Raw genomic sequence first — 25,506 nt, 5'->3', positions numbered from 1 at the left:
CACAGGGAGCACACACTTTCGTTGCTAAAATGACAAAAGAAAATATAGGATTTTAGCACCTCTGGGACTGTATATAGAGGAAATGCTATGATTTCATAAAACGCTGTTTTCTTTTCTTCCTGTGCCCAGATAGAATACTTCTTCCAGCTTTCTTTGCAGTTACATGAGTCTATGTGTCTGGATTCTGGAATACGGGTGGGAGTGATGTATTCTAATTCTTATCCTGATCCCTAAAATTTCCCATGAGATCCTCACTCATTTTCCATGTCAGGTGTCTGGATGCAGTGAATCCTTCTGAGGGCTGTGAAGCCTTAGAGGTTAGGTTATCTTATAATGAGAAGGAGCCTGAGTTCTTAAATGACTGTGTGGTACATGACCCATCACCCACAATCCACCTTGACTGTGATGTGAGAGAGGAATAACCTTTATTGGGTTAAGCCCTTACGATATTTTTATGTTGTTCTTATAGCAGCCAGGCTACTCTGAATAATATGGAATGAGGGGAGCAGAAATGAAAAAAATACACATATGCAATGTTCAGACAATATTTTCCCTCTTTCATGGGGCAACACCTTTTTCAGACTTGAATCTCAAAGATTCCTCAGGATACTAATTACTCAGGATGGTTGTTAGCTGATAACTCACTAGCTTATTTTCCAAGGACTTTTATAGGGTCCTCAAAACTTGAGAATGACACTTTACAAGAGAAAGTAACACCCAGAGGGAGAGAGTTGCCTAATTCAAGTTTCATGTTTGAATAGCACAGAAACAGTATGTCCTTGCTTGAGTCTGGCATCTCTCTTTATCTCATCATTTTCAGCTGCTTCCATGATAATTACTTTTTTCTTTTGTATCTGAAGTCAGAATTATAAGTAAGAGAATTCTGACAGTACCTTTGTAGAACTAAATCATTAATCTTGGGACATTTATAACAGCAAAAAGACCTGTCATTAAATGTAATTCAGCTCCTTAAAAGCAGTTAAAGAACAGCCTTGAACAACAATAACAAGTACACACACACACACAAAGTTTATAGGTATATTTATATTTTTTTATTAGTAAAAGGATATTATGGACAAGGCTGTACAGAGTTATATTGTCAGCAGGTGTAAGAAGGAACTCAATTTAATCGTCAGTTCATATCGTCTGGCAAGTGCTATAATTATTAAATAATTCAAAAGGCAAATTTTTATAAAATATTTGTAAAGGGATTAGGAAAATAAAACATAAAATTTGCTGAGCACCTAATGTGTGCCAAATATTGTGTAAAATACATGATTTTATGTATCCTTACCATGTGGCAAGTAACGCAATTATTATTTTAACGAAGAGAAAATAAGCTCAGACCAACAACTCATTTACCTGAGGCTACATGGCTAATAAGTATTAGGACGCAGACAAAATGTATTTCTCAAGTCCGTATTCATTTCGCTGTACTTTATTGCAGCACTAAATTTCAGTGTTAGAATTAAATAACTATGTCTAAAGCTGAGATTCTCAGGTAAAAGTTCTATTTGTTGTTTTATAAATAAAAGTCAACATTCCATCTCTCATCCTAGTGTGGCATTTATAGCGGTTGAGTTTTGAATTTAGTGATTAGAATCCAGGGAGAAAGGGAGAAGGGAGGAAAGGTACCAAGAAAAGTAATAAAGAAAAGTTATAATATCTCAAGAAAGAAATCTCAAAACGGTAGGCAACTGGTGCTATTTCAACACTTTGACGAGACTGAAAAAGCCTGTGTAATGTGGCACATTTTTATTTCATTGGGTCTGGGACACATTTGGTTTGTGTTCCTTGAGGCTGTTGTGTGTGAGCAAGTAACTGCTGGGGGGGCCTCCTTGCCACCTGGTGTCTAAATCTAACCCTCCTCTTTGCTCTCTATTGCATTCACGGTAACTCCCACCAGTGTCTAAGGAGATCTTTTTAAATATTGTAATGTCATCTTAGTATATTTTATTGGAAGTCGTGTAGAATAGTCATTAAAAGCAGATTCTGTAGCTAGACTACCTGAGTTAATTCCCATCTCTGATACCTAATAGCTGTGTAACTTGATAAAATATATATTTAATACCTCTTTCCCTCAGATTTCTCATCTGCAAGATAAGGATAATAATAATTCTAAATTCATAGGATTATTTTAATCAAATTAATTTGTGTATGGGATAGTATATAGCACATAGAAAATACTAAGTGTGTTAACTACTGTTATGGACCATAATATATGCTATCATTGTTTTCATCTCTTAAGTTAACCACAAAGTCATGAGACTTATTCTATAAAAATATAAAGGAAGAAAGAATTAAAGGAAAAGTTTTTGGTCGTGAAAGGGGGAATAATGTTACATTATCAAAGATTTAGGGGCTACAAAGTGCAAAAGATATAAAACAAGCCTTTTGTTTTCATCAGTAGCAGAAAATACCAAGTTGTTTCAAAGATATTCTCTGTCCCTAAAAAGATAAAATAAGTCCACGACACTTATTTGATATTTTCTATTATCAAACCAGATCTCTAGTTAGTTGAGCTGTTACTGATCAGCTATACCATCTTCTTGCTTCTCATGCTAATCAGTAGAAGGAAGGGAGGGGTGGATGCCAGAACTTGAGAGACGGCAGGGAGAGGAGTGAGAATCCAGGTTGGGGCAGTATCAAAAATGGCTGAGAGGTTTGTGTTGTACCAATAAATCAAGTTTCAAAGACATCCCTTTCACTTGTTAATAAAATTGTCTATGGTATCAACATCACTGGGTTATTTCAGCCTTTCTCATTATACCTTCTAAGCTATAACTTAAGAGATTAACTGGCAGACTGTCTACTCCAGAGCTTGGTCTGCCCTCTTTTTTGAGGAGATAGATAGATTATTATTGTAACCACTATTTATGAAAGATTTCTGGCCTCTGGTTTCCTTAACATATTTCCAAAGTCTGCCCCCTCCTCCTTGGGTATCTTTCTCTGCAGGATCCAAATTCAATGATTTAAGACAGAAGTGGCTGACAGAGATCCCAAAAACCCATTATGAAAATGAAGGCAGAAACAACCTTTGTATTTTCCAATTTAAAAAGCCTTCATGACATAGCACATTTCAGGCTGAGAATGTTAAAAATTTATCATAGTTTCAGTAATTGCAGCTTCCTCTGGAACTTGGCATAAGATGGAATCATTTGTAAATGTATATTTTGTTTGGCTCTCAGTAGGAAGCTTGCCAGGCAATACATTTAATTAGGAGCATGAGGAAAAGAGAATAATTGTAGTCTGTCACAATATATTATTGTTACTTTTAAGTTCTATATGTGTTTAAGATAGTCGTCTCATAACAAGGTGTGTATTTAAAGCTAGAGGTAAGTTCCTTTTCATCAGCCCAGGGTTTTTATACGGGGACATATATTCTTTTTGAGGGGAAGGGTACGTTAGCTACATCCCTTAGATAAAACTCTGTGTCCATTGTTTAAGCTAAGTGAGCATTAGCCCCTCTCCTTAGTAACAAATTGTGTCCGTTGTTTAAGACCTTGCAAATTGATGCATTGCCTTTTGGGAGCTTGGACAGCTTTATTTAAGTTTAACTTTCTCTGGAGATGCATAGACATAATGAAATGCAGTGCCCGTCTTGAACATAACCATGTACATAACATCTAGTCCTGCCTGATTCATAAAGTAAATTTGATAAGAGCAAGTCAAAAAAATTGTAATGATTAATGTTGATTTTTTAGAAAAATTCAAAGCAACCTGTGTCAGCAGATTCAAAGAGGAGAAGTACGGTGATAACTATCTACTGAGGCCAGGTTTTCATCCTCTTAGCTGTGAGGTTCCATTTTTACAGGAAAACTTGCTTGTAATGTATTTGAGAGGCCCCACGAATAAAATGCAGTGAAAGGGCCTTTGACATACTAGTCACAAGTGATTTGATGTTCAGGTTTTCAGGTGTAGAATACTCTGATCATTTTCCTTTGCATGAATCCCCCTATGTTGTATTAGTATAGAATGATAGTCCCTACGTGAACAGAGATTTTTCTCTTAACAACACATCTTATTAGATTTAACATTAGGGCATCTACCCTCAAGACTGGTCCAAGATGTAAATAAGATATTGGACAAAGGTTGTGTCCATTTCCCTTCTCTTCAACTCCACTGTATTTTGGCCTCTCAAAATCTCCCTTTCCTCACCCTGACTGGCTTATTCCTTCTTCCCACCTTCCTCACTCTTCTCACTCCCAAAGCATCGAAACAGATGGCAAAGCATCAAAACAGTTGCATTAGTGAGTGATTTCTTCAGGGTCCTATTCTCTGCTAGGAACAAGGAACAGAAACCACATAATTGGAATAGCCAGTGTGTCGATACTCAGTAGAGGGTTAGGAATTGGGCCTAAAGGAGTAAGGAGAGGAGCAGTTTTAGGTGGATGGAACATTTATATTCATTCAGGTCAGCTATTCATTTATTTTTGAGGAATGAGAAGACAGAAGAATATCTCCTTATCCCACTCCAACTATGTAAGAAGTGTACTTCTTTCTTAACTACGTTGCAAATCCCTAAATAAACCTAACTTTTTTATTCCATGGCATTAGAAACCAAAATTATCTTAAAATAACAAGCACAAAAATAACAACTTATTGAATGCTTACTTTGTTTAAAACAATGTTCTGAGCACTTTGTGGAAATTAAATCATGAAGTCCCTAGAATGACTTCATGTGGTGGGTGCTCCTGTTTCCTCTCACTGGGACACTGGGGCATAAAGTGGGTATTTATCTTGTTCGACTTACACAAATGGTCAGAAGCAGTCTGTGTGGGGAAACAGTCCACGATAGTGTGACTCCAGATTCATACTCAACTACTCTGATATTACTAGGAAATAATTGTGGAGGAGACGTAATGTGATAAAAACAAAGTACAGTTAACCAGAAGACTGTAAAAAAAAAAAAAAAAGATTAAAAATAGAATTAACAGCATCCCTGCTAATCAAAGTACACTGTTGAACATATAAGATGTCCAAAATCTCATGTTTCCACCCCGAATGAAGAAAATACCTTTGCCTTCAGGGGTCTACGTCCACCAAAAGTATCTCTGGGCTAAGGTTTATTGTACAAAATACATGGGAATGAAGATCAAATGGAGTCCATCTTCTTGGCAAAGTATCCTGAATCTTAACAAAATAGGCCTTCTTTTTTTTAAAATTCTTCATTTAATACTGGAATCTAATCATGGCCTGTTTAAAACTAAGTATGTAAAACCAATGGCTTATACTTTGGGGTACAAATCTTATGTGTGTGTGTTTGTATCTTAGCATGAACCACTGCAACAAACATGTATTCTTTTATTTTAAGGGGAAAAGGACCACTGAAGCATACAACTGATGTGATCTATGCAGCTAAAATGATATCAGAATCAGGATCAAGGATGGACGTCCTTGCTCGGCAGATTGCCAACCAGGTGAGTTCTTTACAAATGGATGTGATGAAAGTTCATGGTAATTGCTCTCTGTCATTTGACATCGTTTAAAACAAAGTTGAATTTTTACTCTGTTGGATTGTTTTTTCCTAAATTATTATTGAATTATTTTTAATTTTTTTTGCATAATTAACACACAAGTAGTGGAAAATGTATTCTGAGGAATTTTATTTCTTGGTGTTTATTATTACTACTATTATCATTATTATTATTTAGGGTTGGATTATTTTTAAGATTTTTGAGCTTCAAATACATTCAAATTATCCTAAATATCAGCTTTATGAGTTTCAGATGTACTCAAATTATTTTAATTGGCTGTAATACCCAATGTTAGTATTCTTTTTCTTAATATCTCAGATTTCTTATTTTTGCTCTTCAAAATTAGGGCTTTTCAGAAGTATGTTAGGTTTTCTGTGTAAACAATATGTTCTGGCATTCTATGTAAAACTGTGAGACAAATAGTAATTAGTAGAATACTGAAGTGAAGATATAAAATGTAGGAACCATTTAATCCTTACAGATGCTCTAAATACTTGGTTTCCTTTCTTTAGATTTCTGATGTCTCTATTCCAGTTTTCTAAGCAGCAGCTACATTATTAGAGTTACCTTTTGCTTAACGTTAATTGAGAAATCTGTCCGTTTCTTTAGTTAATGTACTGAGATATTCAATTACTGTTTCAAACTGAGATATAGTATTCCTTTGCAGGTTTTACATTATTCAACTCCATAATACATATTTATCTATCTTTGGGGGAAAAAAAAAACACTTGTCTTTTTGAGTCTGAAATGACTTCATATCTTTTTTGTGCATATACTTTAAGAGAAACTTTATTAGGCTACTTATTATTATTTTATTTTTTTATCCTCTTTTTCTTGGAACCTGAGGAACTTTCTCTTATTAGATATTATATTTCTGGATATAAGGGAAGAGAAATAAACAAGGAAAAATAATAACAGAGACAAATATTCTAAAACATACTTGAATATATATATATATTCACATATATGGTCATATATATTTTTTCAAGTTCTTGCTACTACTCTATAAACATTTTATTAATCTTTTTAGTATTCAGCATTTACAGTTAAAAACAAACTCTATTCTAATATAATTCAAAATCTATTATGAATAAATGAGTGAAGCCCAAATCTGCCCATGGTTTTCTGTGTTCTAGAATTTTATTGCATTCACTTTTATGAGACAAAACAGTAGTAAGATAAGTGAAACCATAATACATTACACAGATGCATGTGTTCTAATAACTTTTAAAATACTTAATGATTCCTAGCAGTGTACTTCTGTTTGTTTTAGAATGCACAATTTTCAAAGTCCAAATAATTGTGTCCCTTTGAAGTTGTCCTTTTCTTCTTGACTGCTATTCTTCTTTAATTGGATTAGGTCACCTTGCAGTAGGTGCTTCTATAACATAGCTGTATTAAATCACGCTATTGTTTTTAACATTATTCACATTGCATGGAAGAGAGCAAAAGTATTGTCTCACTTCCATATAACTTTGACATTTTAAAAGAAGCTTAAAGAAACAGTCACTGACTAATGAAGAATTATGGATGACTCTCTTTGGCCTTTTCCATTTCATATAGTAAAGTAGTTTCAAATGATATATTTAATTTTCATCTGAAGAAATACGGTTCTGAAGAATCAGAATTGAATCACTTATTATAGTGACTATCTGGGAAGATCCTCTATGATTGTGCTTCGGATATTTTTTGATAGGTCAACATAAAAAATTTAGACAAAAATAATTACTGAAATTGGTTGTGGAATACAATTGAATAATGTAAATAAGTAAGGCAGTTTTTACAGTGTCAATGTATATTATGAAAAAACTCTGCCAGAACATCGCTTGCTTTTAATTTTGAACAAACTAATAGCCCAAAAACCTTTTAATAATTTTTATGATGCTTTCCAGTCTGCTTTTGGCTAGAGTGTCAGAAGGTCAAACATCAATCAATTTTCAATTCTATCCAACATGGATTTGTGAAATATATATATCTATGGGCCAATTTAGTTTCATTCTATAAAGTTTCAGAGTCAAAGTTCATATGTAGAGAGAATGAAATGAAATCAAATTGAGACTTCTAGTTTTGCCTTCCTGGATTTTTTTTTTAACCCTTCTTCCCTGTCTTGCTTCCTTGAACATATGTTTATTGTATATAACTACATACAATTTACTACTCTGGCATTACCATTAGGTAGCTAGGAAGAGATGATTGAAAATCTTCTGTTGTAACATACAGAAGCATAATGTAAGCTTACTTGTCCCAGTCACTCAACATCTCTTGGATTTAGAATTATCTTGAGATGGTGAGGTAGATTTCATATGCCATCCAAGACCATGTTGTTTAAGTCCTATAGAACTCTGGTACAAATCCTGTCTCCATTAGCCAGTATATTCCTGAGGGTCAGGATGTTGTTAGTTATCACAATTCTTAAACATTTTCCTCATGAATAAAGAGAATGACAAGTTGGAGAAGTATGCTTCTTACAAATTTAGTATTTCGGACTCTTGGTACACATCTCTTTCTATTCTTTGACTTCACGGTAAATCATCATGTTAGCAGGTATTCTAAATTAGATGAACTGGAAAATAACTCACAAGGTAGGAATAATACACTGAAAGATCTCAATTAGTCACAGAAGCAACCTACCTCAAATAGAAAAGAGGTGAATAGGAAACAAAATAAAATTAACATCTGCTAAAGTGTTTTGTGCAAGAAGAGGACAAAATTGGACTTTCTAATCCCTGAGTGTTGTGTCTGAATCCTAATACTCCTTCACTGTAAATTTTCCAAAGCAAAGATATCCAGATTGTTGACTGGGTACTCCCACCTAACCATAACAGGGCACAATTAAAATGAATTTTCAGTGTTAAATATATTGAAAGCCAAAACTAATTTAAGAAAGATGACATTTAAAAAACAAGATAAAGAATTACAAGGCAGGGCTTCCCTGGTGGCGCAGTGGTTGAGAATCTGCCTGCTAATGCAGGGGACACGGGTTCGAGCCCTGGTATGGGAGGATCCCACATGCCGCAGAGCAACTGGGCCCGTGAGCCACAACTACTGAGTCTGCGCGTCTGGAGCTTGTGCTCCGCAACAAGAGAGGCCGCCATAGTGAGAGGCCCGCGCACCGCGATGAAGAGTGGCCCCCGCTTGCCACAACTAGAGAAGGCCCTCGCACAGAAACGAAGACGCAACACAGCAAAAATAAATAAATTAATTAATAAACTCCTACCCCCAACATCTTCAAAAAAAAAAAAAAAAAGAATTACAAGGCAAATCATACACAGTGCACTCAACTATGAACAAAACAATCTCCAAGGGTAATTTATATTGATATTTTGACAAAATATTTTTGGTGGCTAGCCTGATTTGTATTGTTTCCTGCTGATGTTATGAGTAAAAAAAATGTAATAAAACTACACTAAAAAGAAACTTATGAAGCATTAATTACATCATTCTAACATGTCTCTTAAGAATATAACTTCTAGATGCATCTTGTGACAATATTTGTATTTTGACACAATTATTTGTCTGAAATTTATCTTGAACAGAGAATTTGATACCTAGATTTGTTCTCCAGATTAATGAACCCCTACTTTATAAAAATGAATGCATAGCAGTTCTCAGAAATTAAATAGGAATAGATAAAATACTGAAAATATTTTATCTGTTTGCATCCTTGAAGTAAGAGTTTCCTGTTAAAAGTCATGCTGCTTTACTATTTTTCTTTTTTATTGGGTCTTTGTCATTTTCCCATTGAAACAATATCTTAAATGATTGGAGGGTGATTATGTATTCAGTATTATTTCATGTATGCAAAACTATAGCCTTGGGTACCCAGAATAAGGTGTTTTAGGGTCTAGGAAGAAGGGGCTATTTGGTGTAAGAGGGGAAGACGAAAGATGAGGAAAGTTTCTCCTTACAGGTGGCCGGCTGACTTTAACCAAAAATTCCAAAGAATCAAAATTTGTCTGAATTACCTTTCCACCATCCTTACCATATCCATATTCTTTATACAGGGTAAAACATTTGTATAAGTTTATTTCAATCCCGTAACTCTTCAGTTGACATGTTTCAGGTTTCAGGGAGGGAGATGATGTGTTTTGAGTTTTAATCTAATACATAGGGAAACCAATCCTTCTGAGAATTTCTCATGGAAGTCAGCATAAAGCAGAAAAGTAGGTTGGGCCAGAACTTTATACCTACTAAAGGATGAAGCTTTGATGAAGATGGAAAATATCTTTGTCTTTAATTTGTATTAGTGTTCAAAGGATATGTCACTGATAGCAGTCTCTCAATAATTGTATGTCCAAACCAAGTTGAAACATTTGAAGCAGTTCTTAAACTCAGAACTATTTTAGGGACTTCCCTGGTGGTCCAGTGGGTAAGACTCCATGCTCCCAATGCAGGGGGCCCAGCTTCGATCCCTGGTCGGGGAACTAGATCCCGCATGCATGCTGCAACTAAGAGTCTGCATGCGTAACTAAGAGACCTCACGCTGCAACTAAGACCCGGCACAACCAAAATAAATAAATATTTTTTTAAAAAAGACCATTTTAGGGACATCCCTGGTGGTGCAGTGGTTAAGAATCCGCCTGCCAATGCAGGGGACACGGGTTCGAGCCCTCGTCCAGGAAGATCCCACATGCCACGGAGCAACTAAGCCCGTTCACCACAACTACTGAGCCTGTGCTCTAGGGCGCGAGTGCCACAACTATTGAGCCTGCATGCCACAACTACTGAAGCCCGCGTGCCTAGAGCCCGTGCTCTGCAACAAGAGAAGCCACCGCAATGAGAAGCCCGCACACCGCAACAAAGAGTAGCCCCACTTGCCACAACTAGAGAAGGCCTGCACGCAGCAATGAACACCCTGCACAGCCAAAAATAAATAAAACAAATAATTTATTTTTAAAAGACCATTTTAGTCTAAATAAGGAGATGTGACAAAATTTGAACAACATATACAATTTCTGGTAAAACAACATTTATGCATTGAAAAATGCCAAACTATAATTTCCCAAATATAACTCTCACAAGTCAGCAGGTCCACTGTAGACCATATGAATCAATGTCGTCCTCCATCATGACATCATAAAAGAGTCCCACTGTATTTTTACCATACTTCCAGAGATACCCTTCTCTTTTGTGTCTTAGAAACCGTAGTTTGCTAAAGAGCAGCAAAGATAGGCATAACAAAGAAGAAAAACGTTCAAAGTGTGCTGAGATTTCTGGATGTAGAATCAACCCAAATAAATGACTGACCAAATTTAATAGATGGGAGAGAGGAAGGAAGCACTCTTTATTGAGATAGTTAATAGAACCGGAAAAATGGTTTTATAATAGGCAAGATGGAATATGAGACAGTGGGGGGTTATATGTGTTGAGTGTGAAATCTTGGTAAGACAGTGAGATGAGCTGGGGCAATACAATATGTATATGGATTTTCTGAAGACAGGGCTGGATGATAGAGATTTAGTCATGTTTATTTTGTAAGTGATCAATGAAGCCAGAGCAGCATATATTGATAGTATTATCCAAGAAGAGGATAAGAGTGAAAAGATGCCCAAGAATGAAACCTCAGAACACCAATAAGGGTGGCATTGAAATGTTTTAGAAAGCATGTTCGTGAACAAGAGGAGAGAAAGATGGGATTACAGGGTCGAGGGAGGGATTTTGGTTTGAGGGACTTTATGTTGATAGATTCAAGGATAGAAAAAGACATTAAAAGTACAGAAAAAGATGGGATCATGGGTGATCTGTGACCCTGAGGAAGGTGAAATGAGACAGCCTCTGGGCTGGAGTATAGGTGAAGAAATGAGCCCTGTGGGAAGGGAAAGGTCATGGACACAGAATGCTTCTGCTCTCACTGGTTGCTTGAAATTTCTACTCTAGAAATTCACAATGACACCTAATAACTTTCCCTTAACAAACTTTGCCAGCTTAGCAGAATTTGTTGTCTGTAATTGCGAAAGTCATTTTAATTGTGTCTTAAATAAAGTTTAAACTCCATTATGAGCAAAAAAAAAAAAATAGCTAAACTAATGGAATAAAGGTCTTTAAAAGTATTCACTTTGCTAATACCCTTAAAATTCAAACTGAAAGGTAATAAATGTTCTTCACTTTTCCTCTCATTACTAAATGATGTATTCTGTATTGGTATGAAGCATCTTACTAGAAGAGTGAAAGCCGGTTTAATGTGCCAAAACCACTTAGGCTAACATGCCATCTGCTTGTCTGTAGTGAGTGTCCTGGTGGTTATAAAATTTAAATTAAAAAAAGAAAATCCATGAATTAAAAAGCTAACCAGGTGTCCTGGTTAACATCTCCTATCTCAATAAACTGGGACATAATAACCAAACTGTGTTATGATATTCTACCACTTGATTTGACTAAAAGTCCCTAGCAGTATTCCTTTAAAAGTGTTTTTGTACAAATTTTATTTTTTTGAAAAGTAAAGGACATGAATGTTCTATTGGGTGGGCTGAAAGGTTTCTTCCTTAAGATGGCTCTAGTAGCACTTAGTAGTCTTTAATTTCATTTGAAACAATTTTGTTAGATCATGGGTGGCAGCTGTCGTATCAGTGTGCATTTATAAAAAAGACTTATCAAAAGTGGTGAATTTTTATGTAGCCATTTTAATATTGAATATGGAAGAAAGAAAGCAACATTTTCAGCATATTATGCTTTACTATTTCAAGAAAGGGAAAAGCCAACTGAAACGCACAAAAAGATTTGTGCAGTGCATGGGGAAGGTGCTGTGACTGATTGAATGCGTCAAAAGTGGTTTGTGAAGTTTTGTGCTGGAGATTTCTCTCTGGACAATGCTCCATGGTCGGGTAGAGTTGAAGTTAAATCAAAACAGTAGCTGAGAACAATCAACGTTATACCACTTGGGAGATAGCCAACATACTCAAAATATCCAAATCAAGTGTTGACAATAATTTGCACCAGTTTGGTTATGTGAATCGCTTTGAAGTTTGGGTTCCACGTAAGTTAAGAGAAAAAAACCTTCTTGACCATATTTCTGCATGCAATTCTCTACTGAAATGTAATGAAAACATTCCATTTTTAAAACAAATTGTGACAGGTGATGAAAAGTGGATACTGTACAGTAATGTGGAACAGAAGAGATCGTGGGACAAGCGAAATGAACCACCACCAACCACACCAAAGGCCAATCTTCATCCAAAGAAGGTGATGTTGTATATATGGTGGGATTGGAAGAGAGTCCTCTATTACAGGGGTCCCCAACCCCCAGGCTGCAGACGGGTACTGGTCTGCGGCCTGTTAGGAACCGGGCCGCACAGCAGGAGGTGAGCGGCAGGCGAGCAAGCAAAGCTTCATCTGCCGCCCCCCATCGCTCCCTGTCGCTCGCATTACCACCTGAGCCATCCCCCCCCGCCCCCAGCCACCGTCGGTGGAAAAATTGTCTTCCATGAAACTGGTCCCTGGTGCCAAAAAGGTTGGGGACCGCTGCTCTATTATGAGCTCCTTCCAGGAAACCCAATGATTAATTCCAACAAGTACTGCTCCCAATTAGACCAACTGAAAGTGGCACTAGACAAAAAGCGTTCAGAGTTCGTCAACAGAAAATGCATAATCTTCCATCAAGATAATGCAAGACCACATGTTTCTTTGATGACCAGGCAAAAACTGTTACAGCTTGGCTGGGAAGTTCTGATTCATCCGCCGTATTCACCAGACATTGCATCTTCGGATTTCCATTTATTTTGGTCTTTACAAAATTCTCTTAATGGAAAAATTTTCAATTCCCTGGAACACTGTAAAAGGTACCTGGAACGGTTCTTTGCTTAAAAAGATAAAAAGTTTTTGGAAGATGGAATTATGAAGTTGCCTGAAAAATGGCAGAAGGTAGTGGAACAAATGGGTGAATACGTTGTTCAATAAAGTTCTTGGTGAAAATGAAAAATGTGTCAGGCACTTTTTTGGCCCACCCAGTACCAATGTAGGTCCCAAACTTTTTCAATTAGCTTTATGTAAAAATATAAAAGGTGAGGAAAACATAATTTGATTTTAATAACGGCGATTTGGCAAATAGTAGAAGAGCATTCTTAAAGTGGGAATGATTCATTCTCCTGGTTCTGCTTCTGGGCAGCTAAAAGTGACTCAGAAAGACTTTCCAAATGTCAATAGAAAAGAAGGCTTTAACAAGTCTTATAGTATGGAATTTACCAATCACTATGTTTTTCATACTTCACTTATAAAACTACTATCTTTAGGTGTAACCAACATTTTCATCAATTCTGGGAATGAAGGATAAATCTGGATCAAGTAACTTTGTTTTTGTTTTGCGGTGCGCGGGCCTCTCACTGTTGCGGCCTCTCCCGTTGCGGAGCACAGGCTCCGGACGCGCAGGCTCAGCGGCCATGGCTCACGGGCCCAGCCGCTCCGCGGCATGTGGGACCTTCCCGGACCGGGGCACGAACCCGTGACCCCTGCATCGGCAGGTGGACTCAACCACTGCGCCACCAGGGAAGGCCTGGGTCAAGTAACTTTTAATTTCCAAAGTTCAACTTCAAACTTTCTACTCATTTGACTCATTCTTTGCTTAACACAATTCTAGGCTCTTCTAGCATGGCCTTGAAAGTGTCTTGAGAGAGACTGTATGTTTTGCTTAAACTTAGGTGATTGCAACATTGGTTATCAGTTAACAATCTGATTATTAATTTGCAAGTTTGATTTTATCAGAAGTTATATAGTGGTGCTGGTCTTTAAGGAACAAATTCACCCAAATCCTACCTACAGTATACAGATAAGAGTGTCAATTTAAGCAACCAGTTTACAAATCAGTGGCAATTTACTGTTTATATATAAGACAAAACTGGCAGGAAGACTGATATTGTTCCTAGACCTTAGAGGTAGGGATTGGAGCCAGATCATGTGAGTCTGAATACCAGCTTTACTATTTCTCAGTTGGGCAAGTCAATTAACTTATCTATGCCTCAGTTTCCTCCTTTTTTAAGGAGGAAACTGAGGCATAGAGAAGGAGGCATAGAACTTGCCTCATGAAGTTGTGTGATTATTAAAAGAGTTAATATAGGTAAAGCACCTAGAAGAGTATATGACAGATAGAACAGTGTATGTGTCAAAGATTATCACTGAGTCCATCCATAAGAACAAACAATAGATGAGACCATTCATTACTCAGGATAGACAAAGCAACGTTTTGAATGAATGTCATAAGAGATCATTGTGTAGTGAATGAAACAGAGAAAACTCAATTCAAATCTTTACGCAAATCATAAATTCTATCCAAAACCCAGCTTGCAAATATGCAAAATGACAATAATTAGATCTCAGTAAAATGACTCTATGAATACTAACTTAGAATTATGCATGTAAAGGACATGGCACAGTGCCTGACACGTAAGAAGTACCTAATAAAGATCAACTTCCTGTCGTGGTAAAACAATGAGATGACTCGCCTGTCATCATTATAGGTAATTCTAGATAGCTAATTTTTGTCTTTAAAAAAATCTAAGCAATCTTTATTTCAAAATAGACATAGTTTTCCCATAAATTCTCTTTTTCCTTGAAATTATGCAACCCATGGTAATCTGTGATTAAAAACAAATTCATTCCAAATTCTCCTAAGTTCAGCGATTGAAAATAAAATGGATTTAAAAGCAAGTAGATATGGATTCAAATACTGGCTCTAGCATAAGCTCTTCAATCCTGGGAAAATTATTATGCTTTCTAAACTTCTCATTTCTCATGTGTAAATTGGGGAAATCCCTTCCTTTACTTGTTTTTTGCTGCTTCTTCCTCCTCCCCCCTTCCCTTCTCTCTCTCTCTCTCCTTTTCTTTTCCTTCCTCTCCTTCTCTTTCTTCTTACTTAGTTACAGTTTAATCCTCCTGATGAGACTTGTGGGAGTATCCTTTCTTCTGTGTTAAAAATTTGAGAAACGCCCTTAATATCAAGGTCTCTCTATCATCTTATCTGATTGTCTGTCTGTCTGGTTATCATGTGTCATGTCATCTGTCCATGCCTGTCTAGCAGGTTGATAGTATTTCTGCAGAAGAATTTATATCTTTGCTACCTTTGTTGACTAAATTTTACTCAAAAGTCACATGTTCTCATCTTGTCCACACATTCTGGAGCTATGTAGATTAGTCTATTTAGCAAATATAAGAGAGAATAAGATTCTCAGGATTTTTTCAACAACACTCCAGCTTATTAACTACTACGTAAAAGCAGAAATGCATGGAATACTTTCAGGTCTTTCGTCCTGCTTTTCAGTTTTCCTTTTAGGCTATTAGAATTAAAGCTTTTTAAATAATAACATTTTTATTACTATAGAGATAATATAATTTAAGTAATATATATTAAGATATGTAAAATATGAAGAGTGAAAAATATTGATTATATCGTGTTTATTTACCATTTTCACGTATTTATTTCCCTCTATGTTTTAAACACAAGCATAAACATATTTTTTTACATACTTTGAGATAGTACGTGAAATTTTTTTTTTTTTTTTTTTTTTTTTGCGGTACGCGGGCCTCTCACTGTTGTGGCCTCTCCCATTGTGGAGCAACAGGCTCCGGACTTGCAGGCTCAGCGGCCATGGCTCACGGGCCCAGCCGCTCCGCGGCATGTGGGATCTTCCCGGACCGGGGCACAAACCCGTGACCCCTGCATCGGCAGGCGGACTCTCAACCACTGCGCCACCAGGGAAGCCCAGTATGTGAAATTTTAAATGCTGTGTGTTTTCCTTCCAAAAACATTTTCCTTTGAAAATATTAATTTTTGAGACTGTATAATATCACATTATGTAGATATGTATCCTTATTTAATCTTTTCACTATTATAGAATATTTATTTCCAAATTTTGCTATTGTAAGTAAGGCTGCAGTGAATATCTTTGCATATAAGTTACAGTTCATATTTCCATATCCTTATGAATGTTTTTAAAGTGAAATTAAGTTATCGGGGATTTTTAAAAATCTATTCTAATTGCATAGGAGAAAGAACACAAACATTAAACACTGACCACAGACATTTATCATGTTATGATTAAGCACAAAGCTCTACTCCAGGAAATTCCTTACAGAAGCTAACATAATGTAGGAGACTGTTTTTCGTAAAGAAATTTAATACATCCCTAGGGCTTCCCTGGTGGCACAGTGGTTGAGAGTCCACCTGCCGATTCAGGGGACGCGGGTTCGTGCCCAGGCCCGGGAAGATCCCACATGCCACAGAGCGGCTGGGACCGTGAGCCATGGCCGCTGAGCCTGCGCGTCCGGAGCCTGTGCTCTGCAACAGGAGAGGCCACAACAGTGAGAGGCCCGCGTACCGCAAAAAATAATAATAATAATAATAATAATACATCTCTAAAACATGTATGCTGCTGCCTCTTTCTTGGCTCCAGGTAGATCCCCAGCTGTTAGCTAAGGTGGAAATGATTTCTTTTGTCAGTAATAGCTAAAAACATTAAATGCTGAAAGTAATAGAACATAATATATGTTTTGTTGCAGATGTTTTTAATGCCCATATAAATAACGAAGGACAGACAATGCAGAACTATGGGTCCCGAGGAGTATTCTAATAGCAACTTTAGATGAAGGGAATAATTGCATTTTAAATACTTCTTCAGATTTACCTAAAAATGAAATCTAAGGCTTCTAACCTTATCATAAATTAAAGGCAATTATTTCATGTACCTTTTCATGTCTGGAAATTCCTTTACTACTTCTTCTGTCTATGCTAAAGTAGTTAAGGTTGGAACATGAAGAAACTCTTCTAATGGTGGAAGCATATCAGAATCTACATGGCCTTGGTCAGAGAAATGGGACTCAATGCAAATAAAGTCATAAGATAAGATACTTGCAATCTCAATATTGAATTGCTTATAAGATATAAGATACTTGCAATCTCAATATTGAATTGCTCTGATCTACTTACTCTTTGTTTTGCTATTTCCATTTTTATCTCATGCGTGTTTAGTGCCCAGATCCATCATGCAAACAGGACTTGCTGGCCTACCTGGAACAGATTAAATTCTACTCTCACCAGCTGAAAATCTGCAGTCAGGTTAAAGCTGAGATCCAGAGCCTGGGAGGAGAGCTCATCATGTCAGCGGTGAGTACTGCCCCAGACTTACCCCACCACGTGTGGCAGAGGCTTGAAACAAAGAAGCTACACCCCACCTTACCCACCAAATCGTTTAGGGCCACGTAGGTTAGAAAAAACTCAACTGGAGTATCTAAAATTGCATGAAACTAAACGAGCAAGAAAGCTTGCCAGATTTCTTAAAGAAATGTTAAGTCAGTATAGCTTGTCTTTATTTACTTCAGAGATTTTACAGTGAATCAGGTTTGGTAAGCCCCTTGTATAAGAAATGGATGTGAATTTAGAGCATGGTTTTCTGAATTGAATCCTCTAGTTTTTTAGAAAAATAAGGGCATATGTAGTTGCAAATCAATGAAATAATTGCTTTATTACTATTAATTAATATTCACTTTCTCATTATTCATTTTTATATCATAGAAATTCAGGTCTTGAAAACTGTTATCTCCAGATGTAATTGTAGCAGTAGAATATGATAGAATGTAAATAGGTTTAGAGGAACCTTCATAAATTCTTTGGTGACCCTGAGTTTCAAATTGCTATAAAATGACCATCGTAGAAATAATGTCTACCTATTCTACTCATCTTTTAATAACAACAGTAGATCATTCCTCTAGAGTGGGTCTGTAATAAAATAATATTTGATGTCTATATTGGATTCAGTTATCAGTGACTTTGAGAAGGACATTGACCAGGATTATAAATTTAAGTTAAAGTGAAACATCATGAACATTCTAGGAACTTATATTCATGAGGACAAATTTTTTAAAACAATAGCATACATATAAATGTGTCAGTCTGGGAGCTCTTTAGCCAGACTTTAGTCTTTCCCCCAATGAACTAACATTTTTCAAAAGAACATAGTTGCAAAAACAAAAGCAAAGGGAATTCCTCGGCAGTCCAGTGGTTAAGACTCTGCACTTTCACTGCCAAGGGCCCGGGTTCAATCCCTGGTCAGGGAACTAAATCCCGCAATCTGCACAGTTGGCTTAAAAAAAAAAAAAGAAAGCAAAGAATTACCATCAAGGGTAGACGGCTGGGAACTAATCCTTACTGACTATCTCTTGCCTATATTTTGTCTCATTTAATCTTCACAATAACATACCAGATAGATTGTTTAGTTGTTTGTTTTATGTTCTTTAAAACTTGAAAAAAAGGAAATTTAGAAAGGTTAAATAGCTTCCCCAAATTCCTATTAGTAAATATCAGACCTGGGGGTTTACCTTCAAAGGTCTTGCCTTCTCTGTTCAGGTGGACAGGCTTGAATCTATGATGAAACTGAAAACCAAAAATTAAAAGTGAATAATTTGGAAATTATGTCTAAGTAATTATTAGGGATAAATTTGATATTCAAATTGTACAAAAACAGTAATGCAAACCAACATAACCTGTGCTATATTGGTTCCCTATCATTTTTCAAAGGAAAATGCATTTTAAGTAGTCACTGTCTATCCACACAGACATGTGTGTGGGTATATGATTCCATGTGTGACTACATATATGCATATATACAAACAGAATGCATATACGTATATAAACATTTAAAAATATTGTATCTTTATTTTGGATTATTAGACACTCAGTCTTCATTTTCTCACTTAACATTATACTACTTTATTTTTGTATTTTTAAAATTCATTTATTTTATTTATTTATTTTTGGCTGTGTTGGGTCCCCTTTGCTGTGTGCGGACTTTCTCTAGTTGTGGCGAACAGGGGCTACTCTTTGTTGCGGTGCACAGGCTTCTCATTGCAGTGGCTTCTCTTGTTGCAGAGCACGGGCTTTAGGCGTGTGGGCTTCAGTAGTTGTGGCACACGGGCTCAGTAGTTGTGGCTCTGGGCTCTAGAGTATAGGCTCAGTAGCTGTGGCACACAGGCTTAGTTGCTCCAGCATATGGGATCTTCCTGGACCAGGGCTCGAACCCGTGTCCCCTGCATTGGCAAGTGGATTCTTAACCACTGCGCCACCAGGGAAGTTCCCATCATACTTCTTTAAATGTGTAAAAAATATATTTATTTGTATACCCAAGCCTGTCATCTGTTTACTTTTCTCAGTTTCTCACACTCACCATCATTCACAAGGTCTAAATCCATATGAATTTTCTTTTCCAATTATATATTTACCTCTTCATGTTGTCTGAAGCTAAGCTTTCAAAAATGTTGATAGAAGTTTGGCCTATACATTATGTTAAAATGTATTGCTGTTAATGGTCCCTCCAAATATAATTTCCTCCAGATGTACAAATTGAAATTTTATCCCTTCCTGTTTGATATGACAATTCAAATTCATGAATTTTACATATTTTACAGATAGATTAAGCATGAACCATTTAGAATCCATTATTTACAATTTAAAAGCTGTCATTATATAAAATGAAGAATAGCATTGCAAATCCAAAGCTATTTTGTCATCATTTCACCCACAATTTTCCATTAGAAAAAATAACTCTGAAGAAAGGGAGCATGTCATGCACCCTTTTACATGCCTTACTGCCATCTGCTTGCAGGTAGATCCTGGAAAGCTTATAAAATACATTTAATTTGTGTGTGCCAAAGCACAATTGCTTTATTCTCTCTGTGATCCTGAGTTCTCGTCTTCTTTCTTCTTTAAATTGAGAAGAGGTTCTAAACTAAACCATCATTTTTCTATGAGGTCTTCTGAAAAGTAATAAACCTGATTGTAAAGCAGGGAAACCCATTAAAAATTACAGAAATTTGGTATTCAAAACTACACTTTTCAAAGTTTGCATTCCCAAATCAAGTTCATGAAACATTACTTTTAACAAATATATTTGGTTAGAAGGAAATAGGTATGAATGGAATGCATTTCTGGAGTGAATGGGCAGAATGTATTCTGGGTCTGGAGTGTCAGGGTTTAGGATAAAGAAGATGAGTTCATAACATAAAGGAATTTGAAATCATTCTCATAATAGACCATTTAATTAAAATAATTTTCCAATGATTCTTATGTCTATCTGCAAGCATTTAGCCTGAAGTTACATATTTTATTTATAACGAAACCAAAGTGTAGTTAGTCCAAAACTCCAGCTGTGAATTGAGCATCCTCTCAGTACCAGGCATCTGAGAACATCTGGGAGATGCAAAGCCTCCTTTAAGATCCTCAAATATGTGCAAAATTAATGTACATAAAATATACCTAAATATTCAAAAATGACTTCAAAATAATGTAACAGGCCATATGATAGTTGAATGAACAAAAGCATATGGTAAGAGGTGAAGGAATAATTAATTCCACGGATGTGGCAAGTGAACAAGAGAAAGCTCCAGAAAGTGGTTTGACTCTAATTTGGTCCTTGATTAATAGGTAAAAAAACAAAACAAAACAAAACAGCTGTATATTTATGAGGGAAGGAGGGGAAATGGATTTGAGGTAGATAGAACAACTGAAGTAGAAAGATAGAAATAGGGAAAGATGAGGATTTTTATGGAAATAACAAACAGTCTGAAGTGATTGCAAACAACTGTACTTGGTCTGTTGGTGTGTGTTAAGAGGGGTGGGAAATAGAAGAGAAGCTTTAAATGAAACTGAGAATGTTTCTAAAGGATCACTAACAGCATTTCAACTTTATCCTGTAGGCAATTGAGAGTAATTGAAAAAGTTGAAGTTTGAAATAGGTATAAACCAATATATGTATTCGGAAGTTAACATTTTTTTAAAGAGTTCATACCTAACCTTTTATTTTTATTGAAGTATAGTTGGTTTATAATAATGTATTTGTTTCAGGTGTACAACATAGTGGTTCAGTGTTTTTATAGATTATATGCTATTTATAGTTATTATAAAATGATGGTTATATTTCTCTGTGCTGTGCAATATATCCTTGCATCTTTTTTTGTTTTATTGAAGTACAGTTGATTTACAATGTTGTGCTAATTTCCACTGTACAGCAAAGTGACTCAGTTATACACATATATACATTCTTTTTTTTATATTCTTTTCCATTATGGTTTATCCCAGGAGATTGTATATAGTTCCCTGTGCTATACATAAGGAACTTGTTGTCTATCCATTCTAAATGTAATAGTTCGCATCTAGTAACCCCAAACTCCCAGTCCATCCCTCTCCCTCTCTCCCTTCCCCTTGGCAGCCACAAGTCTGTTCTCTATGTCTGTGAGTCTGTTTCTGTTTTGTAGATAGATTCATTTGTATCATACTTTAGATTCCACATATAAGTGATATCATATGGTATTTGTCTTTCTCTTTCTGACTTACTTCCCTTAGTAAGATAATTTCTTGTTGCATCTGTCTTGCTGCAAATGGCATTATTTCGTTCTTTTTAATGGCTGAATAGTATTTCATTGTATATATGTACCACAACTTCTTTATCCATTCATCTGTCGATGGACATTTAGGCTGTTTCCATGTCTTGGCTATTGTGAATAGTGCTGCAGTGAACATAGGAGTGCATGTATCTTTTTGAATTATAGTTTTATCTGGTTATATGGCCAGGAGTGGGATTGCTGGATCATATGGTAATTCAATGTTTAGTTTTCTGAGAAACCTCCATACTATTCTCCACAGTGGCAGTACCAATTTACATTCCCACCAACAGTGTAGGAGGGTTCCCTTTTCTCCACACCCTCTCCAGCATTTGTTATTTGTAGACTTTTTAATGATGGTCATTTTGACCAGTAGTAGTAGTTTTGATTTATATTTATATGTAGTTTTTTATATTTTATATTTTTATGTAGTTTTTTATATTTTATATTTAGTATATATTTATATGTAGTTTTGATTTATATTTCTCTAATAATTAGTGATGTTGACCGTCTTTTCATGTGCCTACTGGTCATCTTTATGTCTTCTTTGAAGAAATGTCTATTTAGGTCTTCTGCCCATTTTTTGGAAAGGGTTGTTTGTTTTTTGTTGTTGAGTTGTATGAGCTGCTTGTATATTTTGGAAATTAAGCCCTTTAGGTCACATCATTTGCAAATATTTTCTCCCATTCTGTAGGTTGTCTTTTTGTTTTTCTTTATGGTTTCCTTTGCTATGCAAAAGCTTGTAAGTTTGATTAAGTCTGATTTGTTTACTTCTGTTTTATTTCTATTGCCTTGGGAGACTCCTTGTATCTTATTTATTTTATACGTAGTAGTTTGTACCTCTTAACACCCTACCCATATCTTGCCCCTCCCCACTTCACTCTCTCCAGTGGTAACCACTGGTTTGGTCTTTATGAGTCTGTTTCTGTTTTGCTATATTTATTTGTTTATTTTTTAGATTCCACATGTAAGTAATAGCATTCAGTATTTGCCTTTCTCTAACTCACTTATTTCACTAAGCATAATACTTTCTTGGTCCATTCATGTTTTTTTGTGCAAATGGCAGAATTTCATTCCTTTTTACTGCTGAATAATATTCCCGTGTGTGTTTGTGTTTGTGTGTGTGTGTATGCATCTGCATGCTACATCTTTATTTTACCAGGGTGGTGATAGATGGAAAGATGAGGGACTGGAAGATAGAAGACTCTTTAGGAATGATTTTTTTTAAAGTCCGAGAGCATTAACAGTGAGAACCCAGGTTAAGGCAGTCTTGGTGAGAATGGAGATGTATGTATCCTTGCAAGAAAAAATTCTGAGGTAGAAATGATTAGAATCAACGATCTATTGAATTTTAAGGATGAAGAAGAAGGAATAATTAAGACTTACCCCAGTGTTTTGAGAGTTGTTAGCTTTCATAGTTAAAAGTGGCATCATTAGCCAAAAGCTATACACAGAAGAAAGAGCAGATCAAGAAGGGTAAGGCAGCTCATTCAGGTTTTAGTCATAAGTGACTTAGTCATAAGCAACTAAGAGGTATCCAAGGAGAAAAGTCTAGGAGAAGTTGGGTATATGGTTTTGGAACTGAGGAGAGAGGTATGAAGGAGAAATAGATGGGATCATCCAGTGAAAGTATGCTGAATAAGACCAAAAATAGCTGAGACAGAGATCCAGAAAGAATGTTTTTCCTACACATGTTATTCTAATGTGCCTGTGTCAGACACAGAGACTTAGTTGTAGTCATTTAAAGAAATTGGGAGTTTACTATCTCCATAAAAAAAAAATAATAAATAAATCCAAGAATGGGCAGTTCTGAATGTCAGCTTCACAGAGTCATCAGGGAATCAGGCTCTTATGTCTTTCTGGTTTATTATGCTTGGCTTCTGGTTTCCATTTTTATTAATATCAAAATATGTCTTCTCTAACTCTAGTAGCTATGGCATTTGTATTCCAGACAGTAAAAATGAAGAGAAGCAGAAGCAAACATTCCTAAGTCTTTTTTAAGTCTCTTGCAAATGCTTTCTCTTACATATTATTGCCAAGACTTCAGTTATATGGCTACGTATAACTGCAAAGGACACCACAAAATGTAAAATTTGTTTGTTTGTTTCTGTGTGTTTTAATCTAGGCATGTTGCTTTCCCCAACTAAATCAGAGTTTTGTTTCTATGAAGAGAGAATAGTTATTGGGTGACAACTAGCAATTATACCATATCCCTCTATTATGACCAAATTCACAGCAGTACTCTTGTATATTCTAATTATCTGCTATTTTATACATTTTCTCCTTTAGACTATAAAGTCCATGAACATTTTTGAATGATTGAAGATACAATAGCCAGTAACTAGAAACACAGAAAATTCAGGTTAACTGAGCCCTAAAGCACATATTGGATTTTATATTTATAAGGTATCTTTACATCTTTTCTGAAGCAGGATCAGTAATATGGTGAAAGCAAAAATTAGGCCATAGTGGGCTGAATACTGAGTATGCAGTAAGAGAGAAAAGACAGTAGCTTACACTAGATTTTCCAGCAGTTTGTAGTTGAAAGGAAGGAGAAAGTCGGGGTTGGGGAAGAGACTGAGACAGACTTGGGCAAATGGAATTGCTGGAAGCTTCTTCTTATTACTTTTTTTCCCTTTTTTTTGTTAGCATTTTACTTATGTACTTTTTAAATGGTAGTAATTGAGCAAATGTTTATGTAAAGAGCAAAAGGCCAGAAAAGAATGAATCTGTAAGGATTAAGACAGTAACTGATAGAATAAAATCTTAAGCAAGGGAGAAGGAGTAGAATTAAGATAACAGGTAGAAAGTGTAGATTTGGGAAAAAAAGAGCTTTTCTCCTGAGCAACAGATACAGATAAATGAAGAGAAATGAGGATATAAAAACATTTAGATACAGATGAATGAGGATATAAAAACATTTAGATACAGTCATTTTGGTAAAATGGGAGCAGTAATTTCCCATTAAGATTAAGACTTGAGTGCTCTATCCACAGTTTTATTTTGGCAAAAGAACAAAGTAAATATGTCCATATATTCAAAGACTTTCCAGTATTGCTTAGAAGAGAAAATAATCTAAGTTAATACCAATGATTTGAGATAGTAATCAGATATACTGTGTGCTAGACATTATTCTACCAGTGCTGAGCTCCAGGACATTGCCTGGATTATGCAAACTGACTCAGCTTCATTTTATCCTTCAGTCACATGAAAAGGAAGCCTTGCAATGGCTATCCTCTCTCACAAAAAGGGGGAATATATAAAAGCTTAATTGAAAAAAATGATAGCAAAACACAGTGAAACTATGTAATTAAACTTACTGTTGCAGATCATTTTCCATAGGCTTCTTGACTTATTAATGTGCTAATTAGGAATACATTACAAATATAACTCTAAGAAGATTAAAATGTACCTGGGTTACCTAAGGGCATTCCAATAAATTATCTGTCAATCGTTCCTCTAGCGTCCTTAAGCATGGTGCCAAGTGCGGAAGCTATTTTACCTTGTGAAAGGAGTCTTGCTATAAAGAAATAAATATTCTTATCTTCTAGCCTGTGTGTGTGTGTGTGTGTGTGTGTGTGTGTGTGTGTGTGTATATATATATATATATATATATAAAGTTTAAGAGAAAAAAATCAAATAATTAAAATTGTTTTAAATTCTTAAAATTACT

The 25,506-nt window shown here is 35.8% G+C and overlaps 1 protein-coding gene across 1 annotated transcript in view; it reads left to right on the top strand.

Moving 5' to 3' along the window:
• CTNNA3 (catenin alpha 3) overlaps positions 1–25,506 on the top strand; it is a 1,656,790-nt gene that overhangs the window by 1,587,024 nt on the left and 44,260 nt on the right. Inside the window, exons 16-17 of the mRNA XM_060125436.1 lie at positions 5,315–5,420; positions 17,431–17,565. Coding sequence (XP_059981419.1) covers positions 5,315–5,420; positions 17,431–17,565 — 241 coding nt within the window. The remainder of the gene's footprint in view (positions 1–5,314; positions 5,421–17,430; positions 17,566–25,506) is intronic.

This window comes from Lagenorhynchus albirostris, chromosome 16 (genome assembly GCF_949774975.1).
Source record: "Lagenorhynchus albirostris chromosome 16, mLagAlb1.1, whole genome shotgun sequence".
Classification (NCBI taxonomy): Eukaryota; Metazoa; Chordata; class Mammalia; order Artiodactyla; family Delphinidae; genus Lagenorhynchus; species Lagenorhynchus albirostris.
This window is presented reverse-complemented; position numbering and strand designations above follow the sequence as displayed.